Raw genomic sequence first — 19,590 nt, 5'->3', positions numbered from 1 at the left:
GTCTCCAACCTAATTGCTTATTTGTTTAATCTACTTTGACCAGAAGTGTTACTGCACCAAAAATATTTAATGAGTCAGGCTTCTTAATGTAAAAATTCTAGCATATTTATGCAATGAAATGAGTTTTCATCAACAGAGAGAGAATCTGCTTTCCAAGCTGAACCTTCCTAGCAAAGTTACCCCCTAGCATAGAAATGTCAGAGGAAGTACAACTCATCTGTGTGCAAATTGTTCTTTGTCATCAGTACCAGTTGGGCTAAAGTCATTAACCAACACCTGAATACAGATTTTGCTTTTATCCCATGGATATTTTTAACAGGAGGAAAAATGATGGCCTGTCACTCCCAGCCCCTCCCTCCCAATCCCATCACTCATCCCTTGAAGGAAGTCACATAACTTAACCTGAGGCCTCAAATCCAGCAGCTTTTGGATCTGTCTGTGACCCTCCAAAGTCTAGGAAGGTAGGTAGCGGCTTCAGGGAGCTCTAGGGTCCACCTCTGACTCACACCAAGAAGCTCTGAATTATTCTAGTCACACTCATATTTCAAGCAAGCTTTTATTTGGAGGAAGGATTACAAGGCATAAAGAAAAACAGAGTAGAAATCTACTGATGTTAGGGCAGCAATTCAGCTGAAAGCTGTGGTGAGGAAGCAAGCAAGGAAGGAAGGAAGGAAGGAAGGAAGGAAGGAAGGAAGGAAGGAAGGAAGGACCCAACCTCCCAGTGTTCAGCTGCACAGGGCAGAAGCTTTCCTCCCTCCATTCTCTTGCACCCACATGTTCACAGTGACTCCTTATTCCTCCTAAGAATCACAGCCCTGCTTCCCCTTTTCCAACCCCTTCTCCCTTGAAGGCCAATGTCCATATTTGGTAGAACTAAGCCGCTGTCCAACTCATCTTCCTTCTGAGGTCTTTTGAGAAGAGCCACAAGCATTCCTGTAAGGGAAAGCTCTTGTTAGATACTAAATATGTGCTAACACAGTGGGAAGAAGTTAACCTTAGTATTCCTGCCCTAAGAAATGTATTCATGACTGAGAGCAGAGCCAAAAACCTGGAAGGTCTGCACACAGTGGCCTGCAGAGCAAGCTGGTGATTCCTTTCAAGGCTTTGAGTTGGGAGGAAGGGAGGGCAGGGCAAGGGTGAGTTGAGGAAGTGTGTGGCTCCATTTGTGCCTTTTCTCAGGGCAGGGTGCTGGAGTTTGAGTCTGGTGTGAGCTAAGCGAGTGCTCTACCACTGAGGTATATCCTCAGCCTCCATTTGTCTCTTTGAAGGCTGCCAGTATTGTAAGATATGCCCTGTAAGCAGAGACTGTAAAAACAGCTCTTCTGAGAAACAGTAAGTAAAGCAGTTAGGATTTTTTCCAACAGGGAGCCATTACAGGATTTGAGCATCAGGGCAAGATGGGTAAGATTGTGATGCAGAAAGAATAATCTGAGTACAGCGTAGTTTGAAGTGACAAGATTCAGGAGTAGATAAGAAAGCTGGAACAGGAAGGTGAGATGGCCCAGGAGGGGACAACTGTGGAAAAGCAGTGGCACAGCCTTGGGGGCCTGAGACTCCTGAGCCCAGGTGACACCATTGTATGGGCGGGCTGTGACTCACCTTTTCCCTAGAGTCCTGGATCTCCTTCTCCTTGGGCTCAAAGCATGAGGCAATTACTTCCTAGGTCCCTTCCCAGGAAAACCAGTCATCTCAAGATGTCACAAGGAAGCCAGCTTTATTTTAAGGCTTGTATCATTCCAGCCTCTTCGGACCCAATTGTTTGTTAGCTTTTCCTGCTTCTGAGCCTGTTCTTACCCATTGCCCCCAACTTATATTGGTCAGGACACTTACTTATCCCCTTGAAGGTATTTAATCAAATAAATACACAAGGTTGTGGCTAGATGGCATTTCTCACATTTGTTCTAGAGAACTAAGTCCAAGGAGTGATTTGCATATGGTAATGGTGGACCCAGAAGGTGGGTTCAAGGTTGTTGGGAAGTCTCAGCCTGAGAGGTGGAATTTAGTGAGAAGTAGCTTTGGAACATGTAGGACATGGCCTCAGTGCATTTGGAAATTTAATAATGAAAGGGTTAGTATTCTCATTTTATAGTCAAAGAATATAAGGCCCCAAGAAGCTAAGGCTTTGGTTTAACCTTACCTCAAGATCACACAGGAAGCAAAAGGCACAGTCAGGATAGAAGGCCATATCTCTGCAATATTACTAGGTGTCTTGGTTCCCTTTCTCTTGTTGCTGAGACAAACTACTCAGTGCCCCAATTAAGGGAGGAAATGTTTATGTAGCTCACAGTTTGTGGAGGTTTCGATCTTAATCAGCTGGCTCCAAGGCTGTGTGGCGTGATGAGGGGCAACAGTTCAAGGCGGCAGAAGACAGCAAACAACAAGAGCAAAAAGGGGAAAGCAAGCTCTTTGTCTCACTTATATCAGATGCAGGCTGCCCCACCAGTGCCATCTTTGTGCTTTCCTTTTCCACAAGCTCAAGATGTTTACAAAGTTAGGACCCTGGCCCCCTGTTGAGTCGCTTAGTTAAGCTTCTAAACTTTTCAATTCCAAGAGAACACAGTGTGCCAACCGTTACAATAGGGACTGAACACAGGTCCTTTTCATTTCCACTCTTTCTTCCTGCCTTGAGTTCAAGCCCTAGGCCCCTTACTTTTTCTACTGTAAGTGTTTTCTTCACATCTTGGTCTGTGGTGTAGACATCAAGTGGTTAATCTAGGAATTATTTGGCTGTGAAATGCTGTTCTAGACAGAAGGAAAGAGGTTAGTGTTACCATATGATCCAGCAATTCCAATCCTAGGTATATGCCCAAGAGAAATGCAAGCATATGTCCACACAGAAATTTGTGCATGAGTGCTTATAGAAGCATTATTCTTAATAACCAAAACGTGGAAACAACCCAAGTATCTATCAACTCCTGGGCACTTGTCCTAGAAAAAGCAATCCTCAAGATGTGAAAAGTGGTTGCTAAGCCTCAGGTGCTTTGTTCAGACTGGGGCAGTAACGTTGCTCGGAGGGATGCTATGAGGATTTTCCCACAGGAGAGGGTCAGGGAAAGCCACTACACCTGGTAGATGGGCTTCCTTTTGTGGATCTTCTTGGAAGTTTTAGGTAGGAAAGTCCCTCAAGCTAGAAAAACCATTTACTTTCCAGGAGACTTGCTAAAGTTTTCCTCAGAACTAAATTAGAGAGAACTCAATTGTGACCTGTGCCCTCTCTAAACTGTAAGTAATGGCCTCAGAACAGGACCACTCCTGGCATGAGGCCTACCTGCTGAGGGAACATTGTCTTCCATTTTTTTTTTTTCACTATGGCAACCTAAGTTTGAATGTGTTTGCACTTTGCCATTGTTTTTCTTTAAAACTACTCATAAGTACTTTTGATGTCTTAAATAAAAATTTTTAATATAGTAAGCTGTAATATAATTTATTAGTTCTTAAAATAAATTATGGTTAAAACTGTTGAAATAATTAGTTTGAACAAAATCAATTGAGAGATTATGAAACAGTTTCTTATAAGCAAAGAACACATTAAAACTTAACTAATGGCCCTAGAAAAGGAGCATTAACTCATTCTCATATTTTGTGACCTGATATGCTGAATTTTTGGGGGTACCCCTAATTAAATGAGGAAAACAATAAATAAGAAGAGAATTTTAATGACTGAAACTATAAGTGAAAGGATCCAGGAATGTGTGGTCCAGGTGCTGGTCTGGTGCAATAGTGACATTTGCACACATTGGTTGTAGAAGATTCATGCCCCCCTCTTGGTCACAGTCTGAGTTCACAGGATTATAGGCTGCACAACCCCTGTGGAACACTTCTTACCAATATAGTACTGGCTCCTTATGTAGTAGGTCCCATCAGTGACCAGAAAACAATGACTAGTTGCCTGATATTTGGCCCATGACATCCTTGAGATTTTTCCCAACTTATATCTAGGGCCAGCCTATTCCTGAAGTTTACACATATCTCATTTGTGAGTTCATGTAAGAACATTCTGCGACCTTTCTCTGCTGTATGTGGTAGACTATCTTGGGTAAGTCTCAAGGTAAAGCAGTTGGGAACAAGATCAAACCAGAGTATTTCTTGTCAAAGATTCTCTCCCTTACCCACCTATAGCTTTCCTCCATCCCTGAGTACCCTGCCCATTGACCTTTGAGGTTCCTTTCTGTTTCTGCCGCATGTATGTCTTGTCCATCATGGTAGATTCTCCTCTCACACACTCCTGGTTCTGATTCTAATCAAACCCTGGCTGATTTTGCCTTGGGCCCTGACAAGACACTCTACTTTGCTTCTTTCTCTCTTCTTTAATCCGGGCTTCTGATTAGATGAGCCTCTTTATTTTTCTAAGAGAGGCCACAGGGCGATTGTGATTCTGTTTGTTTTTACTGAGGACTACCTTTCAAAGCCAAACATCTTTACTGAGCTTTCAATACCTTCTTTATAAATAGCCACCAAATTAATTCCTTTTTCTAAAGGAGGGTTCCTATTTATTTCAATGCTAAATTTGAATAATCTTGTGACCGCTCCATTTTCATTTCCTTCTCATAGTAGAATGTTTAATTTAGTCTGAAACTTTGTGTGTGCATGCAAAACATATTCTCTCGAGTGTCCAACGAAACTATGCCTTCATCTGAGGATTATGGAGTACAGATGCCTCCAGGACAGGATAGACAGGAGAAGTCACAATATTTAGGGGTCACAGGGGTTGATTCTTTGAATTAATCTTTCCATCCCTCTTTAATATGCTTTAGTTTTTCTAGGAGAAGTCAGTGTTTAGATAAACACTTGAGCTCACTTTCATTATTTTCTGATTTCATGGCACATCAGCACATCAGCTCTAGAGATAGCTATTGCTCTTGGAGAAAGGAAAACCAAACTCATCTCTGCAGGTGATTGTTGATGCAGAACATACACTTCAGTTGCTCCTAATTTTCAGGGAGGAGAAGAAATGCTTTCTTACTTTCTTCCATGTGCTAAATTCCATCATAATTAAAATGTAAGACATTTAGAGTGACCTGTATGATAATGCAAAGTGTTCCAGAGGGCCTGTGATCATCATGTCATCATAAATCTGAGAAATGACCATTACCCTCCAGCAGCTCCTGGATGCATGCACTGTTAATTGGCTACTGGAGCAGTCCATGGCATCTGTAGTCATAGATATTCTGCTCAATGAATTTTGGCTATCGATTGCCTCTAGATCACCCTCCCCTGTGATTATCTCTTTATAGTCTGGCTTCCACTAGACTCCAGGGTCCAGAGGGCAAGGTCATGACTCTCCCACTTTTCCTTCTATCCCCAGTGACCATAGTAAGCTTGGTATGTTACCTGGAAAATATGTTGAGCATTGAATGATGGCTTTATGAGGACTAGAGGCAAGAAGAAGATCCAAGCCCAGGCAAGTCCTCAGGCTATTAGAATTTTGTTTTTATGAACAGAATGTATTTATTGGGGGAAAGAAAGCTCCTGTCTGAGAGAGGGACAGGAAGGGGGCCCAAGTGGTTGTCCCTGGGAAGCTGTCTCTTCTAGGGACTTTTATAAAGGAAAACCATGTGGTGGGCTGGTCTAAGGTGGTAGAGAAGACATGGAAACTCGCTTAGGTGGGCATGAGGTAGGACAACACTATGGTCAACCGATGAGATTACAAGCACCATTGCTCAGGTCAAATTGATTAAATCCAGTACCAAATGGGGAAGCGAGTCACGTAGCAAGCGGGCTTGAATATGGGACAGGGTCTCTTCCTGTTGGGGGTTGGGATAGTGACTCATTTGGGCTCTTTCAAGGTGATTGATGCTTATTTAGAATATCAATCCCTGATGCCTATCCCTAAGGAAGTATGTAGCTGTGTTTCCTCTTTTGTCTTGGTCTTGAGATGTGGCCCATATGGGAGTGTCTGTCTCTTCCAACAGGCTATTAGGATTTTTTTTTTATTTATATTAGGATTTAAAGTTCAAAATTTTATGATATCTTAAAACCTAAAAGGTTGCAAGTTTATTTTTTTGTTTTGTTTTTTGTGGTACCATGGATAGAACTCAGGACCTTGCGCTTGCCAGGCAAGTGCTTATTCTACTGAGCTATCTCCACAGCCTTAAAACCTGAAAGGCATTGCCATGATCACCAACATGTAAGTCATGCTTCCACATATCCTGCATGGGCAGCCTGAGTGATAATACATGGTGGAGGAAGCAGTGTCCCCAGATGCCATTCAGTCACATGCATCTGAGTGTATCTCTGGGATCCCCAAGTGGTATGGACTAACTCTAGAACTTCCTTCTTCCCCTCCCACAACTCTGTTCAACACATGCAATGTCTTGAGAAAGGTGTTTGTAGGCCATTCATGCAATTAAGCATTGAGGCTGTTGCAAAATCAGGGGCTCAGTTCCTAGTTTCATTTTATCTGCATGTTTTAATAACTTTCTGGGGGCTGTGGCTCATTGTTACTGCCCAGCATCAAGAGAGAGCCTCATAAAGCATATCACTAGCCTGGGAAAATATCAAAATTCAAAATTAGAAGTCCAATTTCTACTGCACATGTATCACTCTCTTACCATGATAAAGTTGAAAAATCTAAGTCAGACCATCCTAAGTCAGGGACCATCTGCATATCCAGAAGCTGCTCCAAATATCCATTGTCTCCCAGAAATCACCTTGTGTGAGGTCCTTCTGGGTTTCCAAGGCCCTCACATTCTCCTTGCAGCACAAACGTAGGCGGTACTAATAACATGTAAGTCAGATTATATCACTTATCTGACATAATCCTCCCAGGGCTGATTCCCCAGTTTACTTAAACCAAAGGCCCTGCCCACCGAGACCTCCTCTCTGCTCTGTTCTCTCTGCTTTTTTGCTGCTCCCAGGTGAGATCCTTTGCTCTAGCCTTTCTCTCTCCAACACTTTTCCAAAGATATCTTAGTTACCTTTTCATTGCTAGGATAAAATACTCAGCACCTATAACTAAAAAGAGGACAAGTTTATTTTGGTTCATGTTTTCAATCCCTGGTAGGCAGTTTCCAAGGTAGCAATGGCCTGAGTGGAGGAGACTTGCTCTTCCTGTGACATCCAGGAGCTGAGAGAGTGGAGGAACCCAGGAGAGAGCTCTGCCTTTCCAGATCATGCCTAAAGTGCCACACCTTTTCCTACCAGGCCCATTTCTAACAGCACGTTCAGTGATGGGTTCACCAGTAGATCAATCTACTGATCGGCATGGGCCCCCTGCGCCAATCACCTTCTAAAAGTCCCACCTCTGAACACCTGAGCAACATTTTAGATCTAAGTCATAATACCAGATAACTTCAGGGCTTTCTCCCTGCTTTCTCAGCCTTGTACACCGTCCTGCATCTGCTTCATAGCACGGTCTCTTCTAGCCACACACTTCCCATGTGTCAGTATCCCATATCCCTTTCCTGTGATCCATTTTTCTTATTACATTTCTCATCTTTAAATATGCCACAACTGGGCCGGGAAGATGGTTCAGTGGAATAAGTGCTTCCCTGGCAAATGCAAGGCCATGAGTTCAATCCCCAGTTCCACAAAATAAATAAATAAATAAATAAATAAATAAATAAATAAATAAGTCACAACCCATTTATTGTATCTAGTCTCTGAACTCCACTGGAAAGTAATCTGTAGGAGGACAAAAAAATTCTTTTTGTTCTCAGTGTTGTCTCTACCAGATAGAATGGTGACTGGCACATAGCAGTTGGTCAATGACCACTTGTTTAATTATCTTGGACTGTAATACTAAATTGGGAGGAAAAAATACACTTGATGGCTAAATCAGAATCAAACATTATTTCAACTTGAATAATACCATATTTAACACCATGAAGGTAATGAGATAGATGTAAATCCCCATAGATGAAAACCAACAGTACAGCTAGAGGATGAGAGCATTTCACAGGGAAACCAGAGGTCATATGTGACTGATTTCAGAACTGAACAGCAAGGACATGTTTTTGATCTGAAAGTCTAGTTGTCATATTAATATATACGTAGTACACAGAACATGATAGGTATTAGTTTCACACTTATTTTTGTAGTTCAAATAATTGGGGAAGAACTGGGTTTATCTCTGAGCCTCCTGGCTAAAAAGGGATGTCAGTAACATTGTCCCCATGTGGAAAAGAGCCACTTTGGGTAGCAGTGGACCATGGTCATGGGAGAAATATTTGTAATAACTCGCTATTCTTTTCAGTGGGAAAAACTCAGGGATGATCTAACTAGCTTCTTTGGATATGTGACAAGTTATCCTGTGGAAGAGTAAACATCCCGTGTTACCTTGGTTCACAGAACTGAGACCAGTGGGAAGAAGACAAATTTCAGATAAGGAAAAGGAAGATAAGTGAATTGGTGGGAGAGACAGAAGTGTGGAGCAGCCGGTCCTAGAGGCAGTGAACCTTGCTGGGAGCATGCAGGAGATTAGGAGCACATATTTGACAGGCAAACATTTCAGGGACTCTTACGACTTCATTAATGCAGTCTCTCTGTGAATCAGACACCAAGATGGGGTGAGATATCAGAAAGATTAGTTTTAGAGCCAGATGGCTCTGGGAGAGCCATCAGACCGCTGTGAAGGCCTGGTCTCTGTGAAGGTGAGAGGGTATGAGAGAGAACAGGAGGGGAAGAATCGGTTGCTGCTGTGCCACTGTAAGGAAGCATGGGAAAGACTGACAGGGAGTCTCTGAGTCAAGGCAACCCACGAGAAGAAGAGCCCCACACCTAGTTGGCATTTGCCTGCTACTCTCAGTCACTGAGAATTGTTTTTGGGGAACCCAAGCGCAGCATCTGAGGTCTTTGTTTAGTTACGCTCCCAGGGCTAGGAACTCTGTCTGAAAGGTCCATTTTCAGAGCCAACATAAGTGCTCTTGTGGGAACAGTGCACCTTGGCCTTCAGAATCTTAGAGCTCACTGCGATTCTGAGGCATCAGCAGGATGCTTCTCATCCTTCTCTATGTGGCCCTTCTGACTAAGAACATCTTTAAGACACCCCATCTGCATCCCCTTCCCCAGCAAAGGCTGCACACAGTAGGTGCTCACTGCATGCACAAGCGGGGTAGAAGGTAACACCTAGCGCCCCCCCCCCATGACCTGCTCACTATGCACTATAATTGCAGGTCTTGGAGGCAATCTATTAATTTAAATTGAGGATAGTAAATTCCACTCAGGCATGGTCCCCAGAGAAAGCCTAGAAAAGTGGAGTTGGAGACAGAACATGACCTTCATCATTGCTGAAACGCTAGGACTAAGCGGAACAGCCCCCGAGCAGAGCACAGACTGAAGCCTCATCCATTACCCACCTCTTCCCCTGGCAAGACAGCCTTCATCTATTATTTCCAGGCTGTTTTGATTCTACTTACATTGTGTGAAAAATGTTGTATCAGGAAATAAATATTATTTCCAAACAGAGATCTCCTAGTCAACTTTGCAGTTCTTGGAATTATTATTCTGTTTCCAAATGTTTGGTTTGAGTATCGTTTCCTCATGTATATTTGTGAACTCTTTATGGAAAATGTCTTCATTTGGAAAATTCTGTCAGTACCTCTGTTGTTGGTCTATGTTCATGTCTTCTTGAAAGATGCTGCCTGTTTTCCTTCTGAATCAAAGCAAAACTTTTCATGCAGTACTAGAAAGAGATATTTGCTGGAATGTTCCTTTCTGTTACACAACTATTTTTGCAGTGAGCAGTCCTACTCACTCAATATCACCTCTTGTCCCAAGGCCTCCTTTGTGCTCAACACCTTCTGTTCCAAAATATTCTACTTTTTTTTTCTCCTGTCTTTTCTTCTTATTCCTTCAGCCTTCTCTTATTTTGAACAGGTCCTTCTCTTTTCTGTCATGACTATACCACACCCTTTCCAGCCCATGTCGATACATGCTTTACTCTGCTTAATTATCATCTTTTCTCTCCTCTGTTACCCAAACTCCATTCATTCTGCAAAACCCATGGAAAGCCCCACAGACCCAGCTCAGCTGATGAAAAAGAAAGGCCGGGGTTCAAACCCAGTGACATTTCACTCCCAACTTACCTCAGAAAGATGACACTTCTACTATTGAGCATCTGTTCAGCTACCATGTCTCTTCCTCTCTCCACAGCCCCCTCCACTGTTCCTATTATGCACCAGGTCAGTGCTACCATGAGGAGCATCACTTTGTCATGGCCACAGCCGGAGCAGCCCAATGGCATCATCCTGGACTATGAGATTCGATACTATGAGAAGGTGAGCCAGCTCTGCCTGCAGTCTTGTAAGATCCAGGGCCAGTTATTGTTCCATGTCCAGTGGAGGGCAGGAGGAGGCAAGCTGGGTGAAGAATCTGGGGATTGATATCAGAAGCTCCCTGGGGAATTAGTTGGATCCTCTCTGGTAAAAGCATCTGAAAATCAGGCACTCTTACACCAGCTCAGAAGAGAATGGTCCCTACTGTCTGTACAGTCCCTGGAGCTGGACTAGACAGGGGCAGACCCTTCTCTAACCACGTATTTCATATAGTGATAGAGATTGCTGCTGTACAACTGCCAGGTCTCCTGAACCCTCAGATTTCATAGTTTTGTAGACCAGTGGCTTTCAAAACTTTTGTTCATGTGCCTCCAATGTGCATTGTCTATTTGTAAATTGATTTACAAATAAACAAACTTATAACAATAAAATGCATATATAATTTCAGTAACATATCTGTGGAGGTTAAAAACTTATAAATGGAGACATGGAATAATGAGATAAAATTAGTAGAAACAGAAATTTATGTCTTCCCTTGTTCTATTGCTCTGCAGCAGCTGCTGCTAGGGGCTATAGCAGGGCGCATGCTATCAAGAAAGGGGGAATGGTACCCTGCAGAGTTAGTCCCTAGCCTACCCACAAAGGAAGAAAGGCCTCTCTCCCACCTGTGAAAACCACAATCACAGAAGTCCCAGGAAAACACAATGCTTCTATACTAACCCAACACACCATTTGCAAAAGTCGCAGATGTTTTCATCCATTTGCTCAACAGATATTTACTGAGGACCTGCTATTTGACAAGTACTGTTCTAGGTACTAGCTGTACTTATTAGTGATCAAACAGATAAGAATTCAGGCCTTAGGGGGCTTACTTTCCAACAACAGGGCATAGATAGTGAACAATGACCATAACAAGGACATTACAGAGGATCTTAGAAAGACAGCAGTATCAAAGAGAAAACAAAAAATAAACAAACAACAGAATAAATGAGGTCAGGAGAGTCAGGCTTGTCAGAGGGACAGATTAAAAAAAAATCAAACAGAATGGTGAAGGTAATTTCTAGAGAAGGGAACATCTGAGCAAAAACCTGAAGAAAGTCAGGTTGAGATGAAGTCCTAACCAGAGGGAAGAAGGGGCAACAACCTGTGCAAGCCCCTGAGGCAAAGCCATGGCAAGCGGCCCAGCAAGCAGAAAGGAAGCCAGCACAAGAGGGATGGCAGCGGCAGGGCCAGTACTGTATTTATGTCAAAGGTGCGTGTGACTTCCTTTGTCAGACTTCTGAATGAATCTGAATTATGAACATTCTCCCAGAATGAAACTTGCTTATAAGTTGGGGGCTTATTGTACTCAAGAAAGATGATCAGGGTTTGAATTGGAGTAGAAGGTGAGGGCTATTGAAGTATAACAGTATATTGTCAAAACAGAATACAAACACTTGGGTGTAGAGGGTTTGGGCTGAGCCAGGAGAACAATGTAGCCGCTGCTGGCTGAGAAGGGAATCTCTGTAGTAAAACAGATTTGAGGGGAGGGAAAGGACAGAATTTCATCTCTGTGTCTAAATTCCCAAATGACAGCCATGCAGAGATGAGGACTAGGAGCTAGATATGCGTATCTGGAGTTCTGGAGAGGAGATCAGGTTGAACATCTGGAAACTGTCAGAATATAGACACTAGGAGAGTTCTGAGCCTCCAGGGGGTCAGCGGAGCTAAGAGGAGCAAGGACTTCCAGCCCTGCATCATGGGACTGTGGTGGATAGAGGGATGGGACTGCATTAGCAAACTGAAGCTCTAGTTTCTAGTGCTCTCTTTAACTAACCAGGCATGCGGCTGTGGCCAAATTACTTAACCATTCTAAGGTCACAGTTCTGACGTCTACAAAGTGGTAGCAGCTTACCTGCCTGAAAGTGGGGGCCCAGATGGACCACCAACCCAGCTTGAGAGGTGTGCCCCTAGCCAAATTTGCCAGCACAGTGGAAGACTGGGCAGAATTCTCTTCTATGTACAGAATATGGGGATGTGTAGACAGTTGGTTCTGTTAATTTAGTCAATCGGAGGGCAATCAAACCATCTGGCATAAGCACCCATTATATCTAATCCACATTAAATTTGGGTCCCTTATTTGCTTGATACTTTTTGACAGTTAATCAAGTAAATGTTGACCTTCCAACACATCTTGGACCAAACTGGACCAATCGATCACATGGTCTCATGGTGTACCAAGGTTGACCTAACCGCTCCATACAGTGTAGCATGAAGTATGGTGTCAGAGTCATCAAGGGTCTGTCCATCCCCCTTACTGTACACATGAGGTTCCAGCTCATGAGTTCAAAATAGCAGCTCATCTCAAAAAATCAATTTATCCCTTCCGAGGACTAGGTAGGTGCCAGGAGCTCTATAAATATTAATTTTTCCCTCACCTCCCTATGTGGGCAGTATTAGTATCATTGTTATAGGTAAAGCAACCAATGCATAAGGAAAAGACAAAAACAAAACATAATAAAAACTACTTGCCTATTGTCACAGTCAGGAAGTGAGACTTAGTTCTTCATCATGCAGCAGGTGGCAGTGTTGGGAAGGGGCAGAATGTACAGGACACTGTCTGTTCCTCCTCTGCCACACAGTAGCTGGGCTGGGGTAAAAGGTTTAATTAAGTACAGGACTAGGACCAAATCATGAGACTCATGCCCTTGTGCTGTGGCTTCCTGCTCTCCAATCCAGCCTAATGCCTCCACAGACTTTCTCTTTACATTTAAATTTCTGCCCTTGAAAGACTGTAATTAACTTCAACTTCTTATAATATAAGAAAGCTTATTTTCCTGTATTAGGCCACCTCCTTGCCTCTCATTAATTTATACTGATTATTAAGATGCAGATACCTAACAGCTCAATGCCTGAGGCAGCATTTTAGAGATATACATCATGGTCCTTACTCCAGAGGATAGAATGCTTTCCACATTTCCCTTGGCAGTGGGCTCTGCTGTAACTTGGATCAGGCACTTTTAAGTGTCTTCTAGCCCAGTAGATGTCCTGGATTTTATCCAAAGAAGCAACCCTCACTATTCCTTCATCAGGTATCACCTCTTCTCCCTAACAGAAGTCCCAGCCCCTCCATCTCAACCAGGAGTCACTAAGTCAGTAGCTGTAGGCAACATATAGCAACAGATGGGTGTTCTGGTAGAGCCTTACTTACAAAATTGATGGCTGGACCATGCTGGTAGTTTTGCACCTTCTGAAAATCCTACCTACATCTCCTGCCCAACATTCCATTCCAGATCGTAGGAGGGACACTTTTCAATTTCAGCTCTGTAAATAGAATCAATGAGGCTTTGGCCTTCTCCAACAGCTTATTAATAGAGAGCTCAGATGCCATCAAGCTGATGACATTCCAAGAGTCTCACCCGTGTTCATCTCCTTCCCCATTTCAAAACATTTCCATTCATCATTCTCTCTTGTTTACTGTCTTGTAGCACTTTTCACTCCCAGTATCAACGCTCATAGGCAAACCATGGGAGGAGCACTTGCATCTGCTCTCAGCTGTCCTAATGATTAAATGCTTCCATTGGACTGGCGCTGCATCATAACTGTCAAGGCTAGGACAGGGTGGTTTAGGTTTGGGAGTTTCTACCCTTCAAATTTCAAGATCATTTGCTCACAGAAACTCAGATCGTGGTAATAGCTCCTGCTCCATCAACTGGTTCAGATAACTATGCCACAGTGTGCTGCTTATTCATATCCTTAGCAGAGTCATTGGGAGCCCAGCACACTGTGCTGTGTGCTGCAGTGCTGGGGATAAAGAGAGAAGAACAATATAACCACTGCCGTCACCAGCTGCAGCCTCTGTCTCCACACACACATAATAAAATCAGTCAACACCTACCTTGCTCATGGCTCTCCCTCATTTGCCTGCAATTGATTAATGACATGGTGGGAGACGAGAACGGATACTCATTCTAATCACTGAACTTCTTCAGGAATGTGTTAACGATAAAGTGGTTATGGGTTAATGTATCAAAATATGTTTTGTTCAGTAAAAGTTATCCAGCCAGTGCTTTACTTATTTCAAATAGTGCAAGATTCCATCTGATTCCAGCAAAACCAGAGGATTCCCAGAGCTGCCTGGATTTTGTAGCAATGGGGTTTTATTCTTACGTGCACAATGAAGAGGCTTTCATAGTTTCAGACTTCAAGTTCTAGATGACATCCCCTCTGTGCTAAGCAGCCCCCTTTCAGCTGAATCTCTGGTTGGTGGGAAGAGTATGTGGGTGATTCCCCTGCTGTTTGCACAGGTCAAATGATGGGTGCATAGTGGTGCCCCAGGCAGGCTCTTCCAGAGGTCATGAAGATAAAGATAGGCCTTTTTGTAAGGTTCAATATCAGCTGGAGCTAACCTGAAATTGCTGATCCCCTGAGACTGCTTCTGAATCACCACCTTGGTTCAGCTACCTGGTTGTATGCTGCCCACACTTGAGATACACTAACCACTCAAAGGCTCTGCCCCCCTCCAGACCTTGCTTTTGCATGTTTTATTTTGTTCTCCATATCCACAGATGGCCATGTGGATCAGTTTTGTGTCTTTCATGACCGGACTCGTGCCACTCTTTTGCTTCTGTAGAATAGTTCTCTTTGGATGTCTGGGCTTGTCTGTCCCCTTGATAGGCATCCCACAGCTCCCTGAGCTGCAATCAATACTGCTGTCATCTTCTGTTTATTTTCTAATCTACCCCACAAGATGTTGTGTCCTTAGAAGAGAGGGACCGTGCCTCTGCAGTCACAGCTCATGCACAGCACCAAGATCTGCAAGTGTGTCATAAATGTAGCTGTCTGACTGAATGAGTGCCTGAATATACCTCAGGTCATCTCTGCTTTTGCAAAGTAGATATTTACATATCTTAAGACAATGGGAATTTCTTATTAATTTACTTGATTGTGTGCCCTAGCTCAATGACCTGTGTTCTTTCTGTCATTTAACTGAGGGTGTGATTTTCAGACCTCAGGGCTTATCGCCTCATGATTTACAGTCGTGTGCCACTTTCTTCTTATTTGTTATATTGCCTCTTGAACCACTGTGATCAGAACATATAATAGTATCCTAGATCTTCACAGGGGAGCTACAGATCTCCCTGCAGTGACTCAAGCTCTTCATTTTCACCGAGGTCATCATCTCACTCCAGTATTCATTATGCACACAAAGGAAGGCACGGATGCTAGCGCTAAGTTCTTGTTTCCTCACACTTGGAGGGAACCCAACAGCTTTGCAGAGAAAAGCTATGTTCACATGAAAACAAGGAGAAACCAGGCTGGTATCTAAGGGGCTGTGAGTGAGCGCTAAACTGGAAATACAGCAATGAAGAGAATCTGTGGGCTAGAACAGGGACAGTGGCCTTCCTAGAAAGCAGTCCTTGGGGAATGTTGGCTAAAAGAAGGCTGGGTATGCAGAATGTGGTCTCTGGGGAGACAGCAAGGCCACAGATTTAAGAGAATTGAGAGTTGAATTGACTTGATTCTGAGGGGCTTGTAAACCTAGACTTAGCAGTTTCCCACTTATATGATAGCTTTAGGGAAAGTCAAGAGAACAATTAAGAAAAGAAATTTGGCATTGGATGGAGGTGAGGTGGAAGGCAGCATTAGAAAAGACAGGAGGCCACAAAAGTCCAGGCACCAGTCCTGTTATACAGGATCACCAGCAAAGGCAAAAAGCACCCCTTTAAAAGCACTCCTGCTAGGCTGAAGAAGCAGAATAAAAAATATAAGCAAGTTTCTGAGGAGCAGAAATGCAAACAAGGACTACAGAAGACAGGGCAGGAAGTGTAGGAGAAAGAGACAGGAGGGTGTGGCTATGCACTTGAGTGGGGGAGGGCATAAGGACAGAGCCAGAAGTGAAGCCATCTCCCTAGATGCTGGGGAGGCCGGCCAAGGAATGAGGACCCGCACACAGGCCAAGGAGAAGGCACAAGAAGTGGCGGAGGCAGTGCACAATGGCTTTAGCTATGTTAGCTGAGGGGAAGTAAAGCTTTTCGCCTGAGCACTTAAAGGAGCTTAAGAGTGAACAGGGAATGTTGAGAAGGGAGAAAAAAAGACTACGGCTCAACAGAAACAAGATGAAAACAAGCAAGCGAGCAGCAGATGGGTGCTGCCAGATTTGCCTCTGCTGAGGTCAGAATTTGACAGGGCTTTGCAAAACTGGATGGTGTGGATTGGAAATGATTATGAACCTCCTTGTCAGTCCCTGGGAGCTCAACTGCTTCAGCCACTGCACAGCCAAAGCTCATTCTGCATGGCCTTGCTGCAGGCCAGAGTGTTGTCATTCAGGAGGAGACAACTTCTCTCAGATGTGTAAAACTGATAACCAATGAGGTCTGAGTGCTCCAGAGTGAAGCAGGCTGGGGGCATAATGCTCATCGCAGTCTGGAGACCCCTTTTCCTTGTTCTTCTGCAGGAGCACAATGAATTCAACTCTTCCATGGCCAGAAGCCAGACCAACACGGCCCGAATCGATGGGCTTCGGCCTGGCATGGTGTACGTGGTCCAGGTGCGTGCCCGCACGGTGGCTGGCTACGGCAAGTTCAGTGGCAAAATGTGTTTCCAGACTCTGACAGATGGTAAGGCAGGGTGGGGTGAGGGTGGGTGCAGGTGGGCAGAGGGCAGGCAGTGGGAATGGGGACCAGTGTGGGAGCAGCTGCAGTCACAGTCCAAACCCAAGCGCTCTGAAGGTTTGTCTCTCAGGAGAGAGACAAAGACTTGCTGGATGCCTGTATGTCCTCTGCAGTTGGGCCCAGCACTCTGCTAACCTCTGATTGGATCTTCCTTGGACAGTATCTGTGTCACACATTTGATTTTGCTTTAGCACTACAGTGAGACTCAAGCATGTCTCACGGCGTCCTCTCTCTTGCCTCTATGTGGAAGACCAAGCGCCTGTGCTGTTTTATCCTCACTCCCTTCTTATGCTTCTATATTTGGGGGTCTGGAGCTGAGCTCACAGCCTAAATGCAAGAGTCTGGATTCCCCAGGAAGAAAACAGAGATAACATTTGGGGGTGTGGCAGTCTTATAACCCCAGGATCTCAACACACCTGGAGCAGCTTCACATATGACCTGCAGTTGGTCCTACTCAGGTATCTCCAGAGACAACAGCAAAGTTCTTTGGAAGGCCAGAAAGCCTGTCCCTCCAAAATCTCCAGTTTGGGAGCTTTATTAGTTCTGTGTTATAATCACTTCCCCCAGCTCTTTGAGACCACTTCCTTCATTAGCTCTAACGCTTTGATTCTCTATAGCCTAAGCATATACATGGGCCTATCTACTGCTCTTTTCAGAACCAGCCACTTACCATAGTGTATGAATTCATTCCTCTATCTGCCTACCTACTGGTTTATTTTGATTTATTTACGATCTGCTGCTAGATAATTTGCCAAATGTCTGCCTATTCCTGACTCCTCAAATTGAAAGCATTTTATTTTTCATTTGTTAGTTAACTTACATAGGAAAAATATTTTGTGTTTAGCTAACATTCCCTTTTAGGCCCACACACTAAGCCTGGATGTTCCGTAGGATTTGAGGTTTATATTGGTTCACATTATATGTATTTTTAATAACTTTAAGAACTGCTGCTGAGTGTTGTGGTATGAGGACTGCTCCATAAGGAGCACAGGAGCTGCCCCAGATGGGGTCCCCACGTGGTGCCCCATGAGTCCCAGTGATTCACACCTGGATGTTTTGCTGTAAACTGTCAAGCCCCTGTGGAACCCAAGTTTCCAGCCTGTTTTGAGCTTATGTTAGCTAACTTTCTGTGATATTTTGTGGATGGAGAGATGGGGTAGAAAGGTGAGCCAGTTCATTGAGATTAATAATGCTGCTGGGATGAAAAGAATGCGAGCTGTCTGCTTCTCCCTGAAGGCCTCATCCCCCTCTCTGCACCTCACTTACCATCTAGATTTATAGGCACTTTGGCGTCAGAAGGTACACAGGATTAAAAGCCCAAAACTCAAAATGCTCTGTGCACTGGTCTCTTGGCAATTCTGCTAGACAAATCAAGAAGTAACAAATTTCTCCCAAGAAGGCTATTCCTTTTACATTTGGCAGTTAAGTTTTGTAGACCCAAGAGGAGCTAGATATAAGAGAGCTCTGGTAAGTGGCCAAATTTAGGAGCATTTATCTTAATGATGGAGGTTCACACATCAGTAGTGATCATGTTCACTGAGACCGCAGGTCCGTCTGCAGTGTAAAGGTGAGTCTGAAGGTTGATCAGCGATAGGGTTGTGTGGGGTTCCCACCCAAGTCAGTGGTCCCTACCAGGGGCATAGCCTTAGTGGTCCTAGCTTCTTAGCCACAGTATTCTGACCTTTGACTTAGTGCACTGACTTTTTTTTTTTAAACCATCCAGATTTCTTATTGTTCTATAAAGCTTTTAATTTATTAGGCATTGTGAATGACTCCTTACTGGGATTCCCTGCCCTTTATTTGAGGCCAAATTAATTTATTTTTAAATATACATTGTCTTCATTACTTTTCCCAGAACTCATAATTACTTTCCTCGTGAGACAAAATACCTAACACCAAAAGTTAAAAGAGAAAAATGTTTATTTTCACTCATGGTTTGGAGAGGTGTCAGCTTACAATCAGCGAGCTCCAACTAGTGGTGGGATGGCAGAGGGGCAGAGGAAAAACAGTCCATGGCAAAGCAGGCAGGAGAGAGTTAAGCAGCAAGCAGCAGCAGCAAGCCAGCCTTCTTTCTGTCCCTTTATATTCCATCCAGGCTACAAGTCTATTGATTGGTGCCACCCACACCCTGAGTAGGGCTCCCATTCATGTCTTTAATCCCAGTATCACACCCTTAATCCACATTCACACACTGTAAATTCAGCCACTTCTGAAAAGTCCCAGGGGTGACCACATAAAGCCTTGGAGGAACATCTGGATGCATGTCATAGCACACGTGCTGCAGAAAGCTCTCAGTTAAGGGCAACTGAACCTTTACTTTCAGTCTTTCCAGTTGATTCATATTGAGTGGGAAGCTCACAGGCCAATAGTCTTGCTTTTGGAAGTCTCTTTCTCAAGCCACATAGTTGAAGATGATTTGTAAGCACTGCAGGCATAAAACGCCACCAGAGTGTTGGTGAAACATGCCATTACCTTGCTGTTCACCAGAGGCTCTGAGCCAGTAGATCTCAGGAGGAGCCAGAAGTAAAAATTGCTTAACAATTGTGCTCATGGAATCCTGGTGCCTACTGCCTACCATGGGCGATCTCGCTTTAATAAGGATTGTCCTAAAGGTTGCCAGATAAATTATGGAATGACAAATTCAATTTTAGTTTCAGCTAAAGAACAAATAATGCTCTAGTATGAGTATTTCCCATGCAATATTTGGGGCATGTTTATGCTGA

The 19,590-nt window shown here is 43.8% G+C and overlaps 1 protein-coding gene across 2 annotated transcripts in view; it reads left to right on the top strand.

Moving 5' to 3' along the window:
- Ephb1 (EPH receptor B1) overlaps nucleotides 1-19,590 on the top strand; it is a 436,689-nt gene that overhangs the window by 332,412 nt on the left and 84,687 nt on the right. For both annotated transcript variants that reach the window (XM_004625001.1, XM_004625002.1), the window contains exons 6-7: nucleotides 10,093-10,217; nucleotides 16,651-16,813. In XM_004625001.1, coding sequence (XP_004625058.1) covers nucleotides 10,093-10,217; nucleotides 16,651-16,813 — 288 coding nt within the window. The remainder of the gene's footprint in view (nucleotides 1-10,092; nucleotides 10,218-16,650; nucleotides 16,814-19,590) is intronic.

The sequence above is a fragment of the Octodon degus genome, unplaced genomic scaffold (genome assembly GCF_000260255.1).
Source record: "Octodon degus isolate 3935 unplaced genomic scaffold, OctDeg1.0 scaffold00008, whole genome shotgun sequence".
Taxonomy (NCBI): domain Eukaryota; kingdom Metazoa; phylum Chordata; class Mammalia; order Rodentia; family Octodontidae; genus Octodon; species Octodon degus.
The sequence above is the reverse complement of the archived record's forward strand: the minus strand, read 5'-3'. Positions and strand labels throughout refer to the sequence as shown.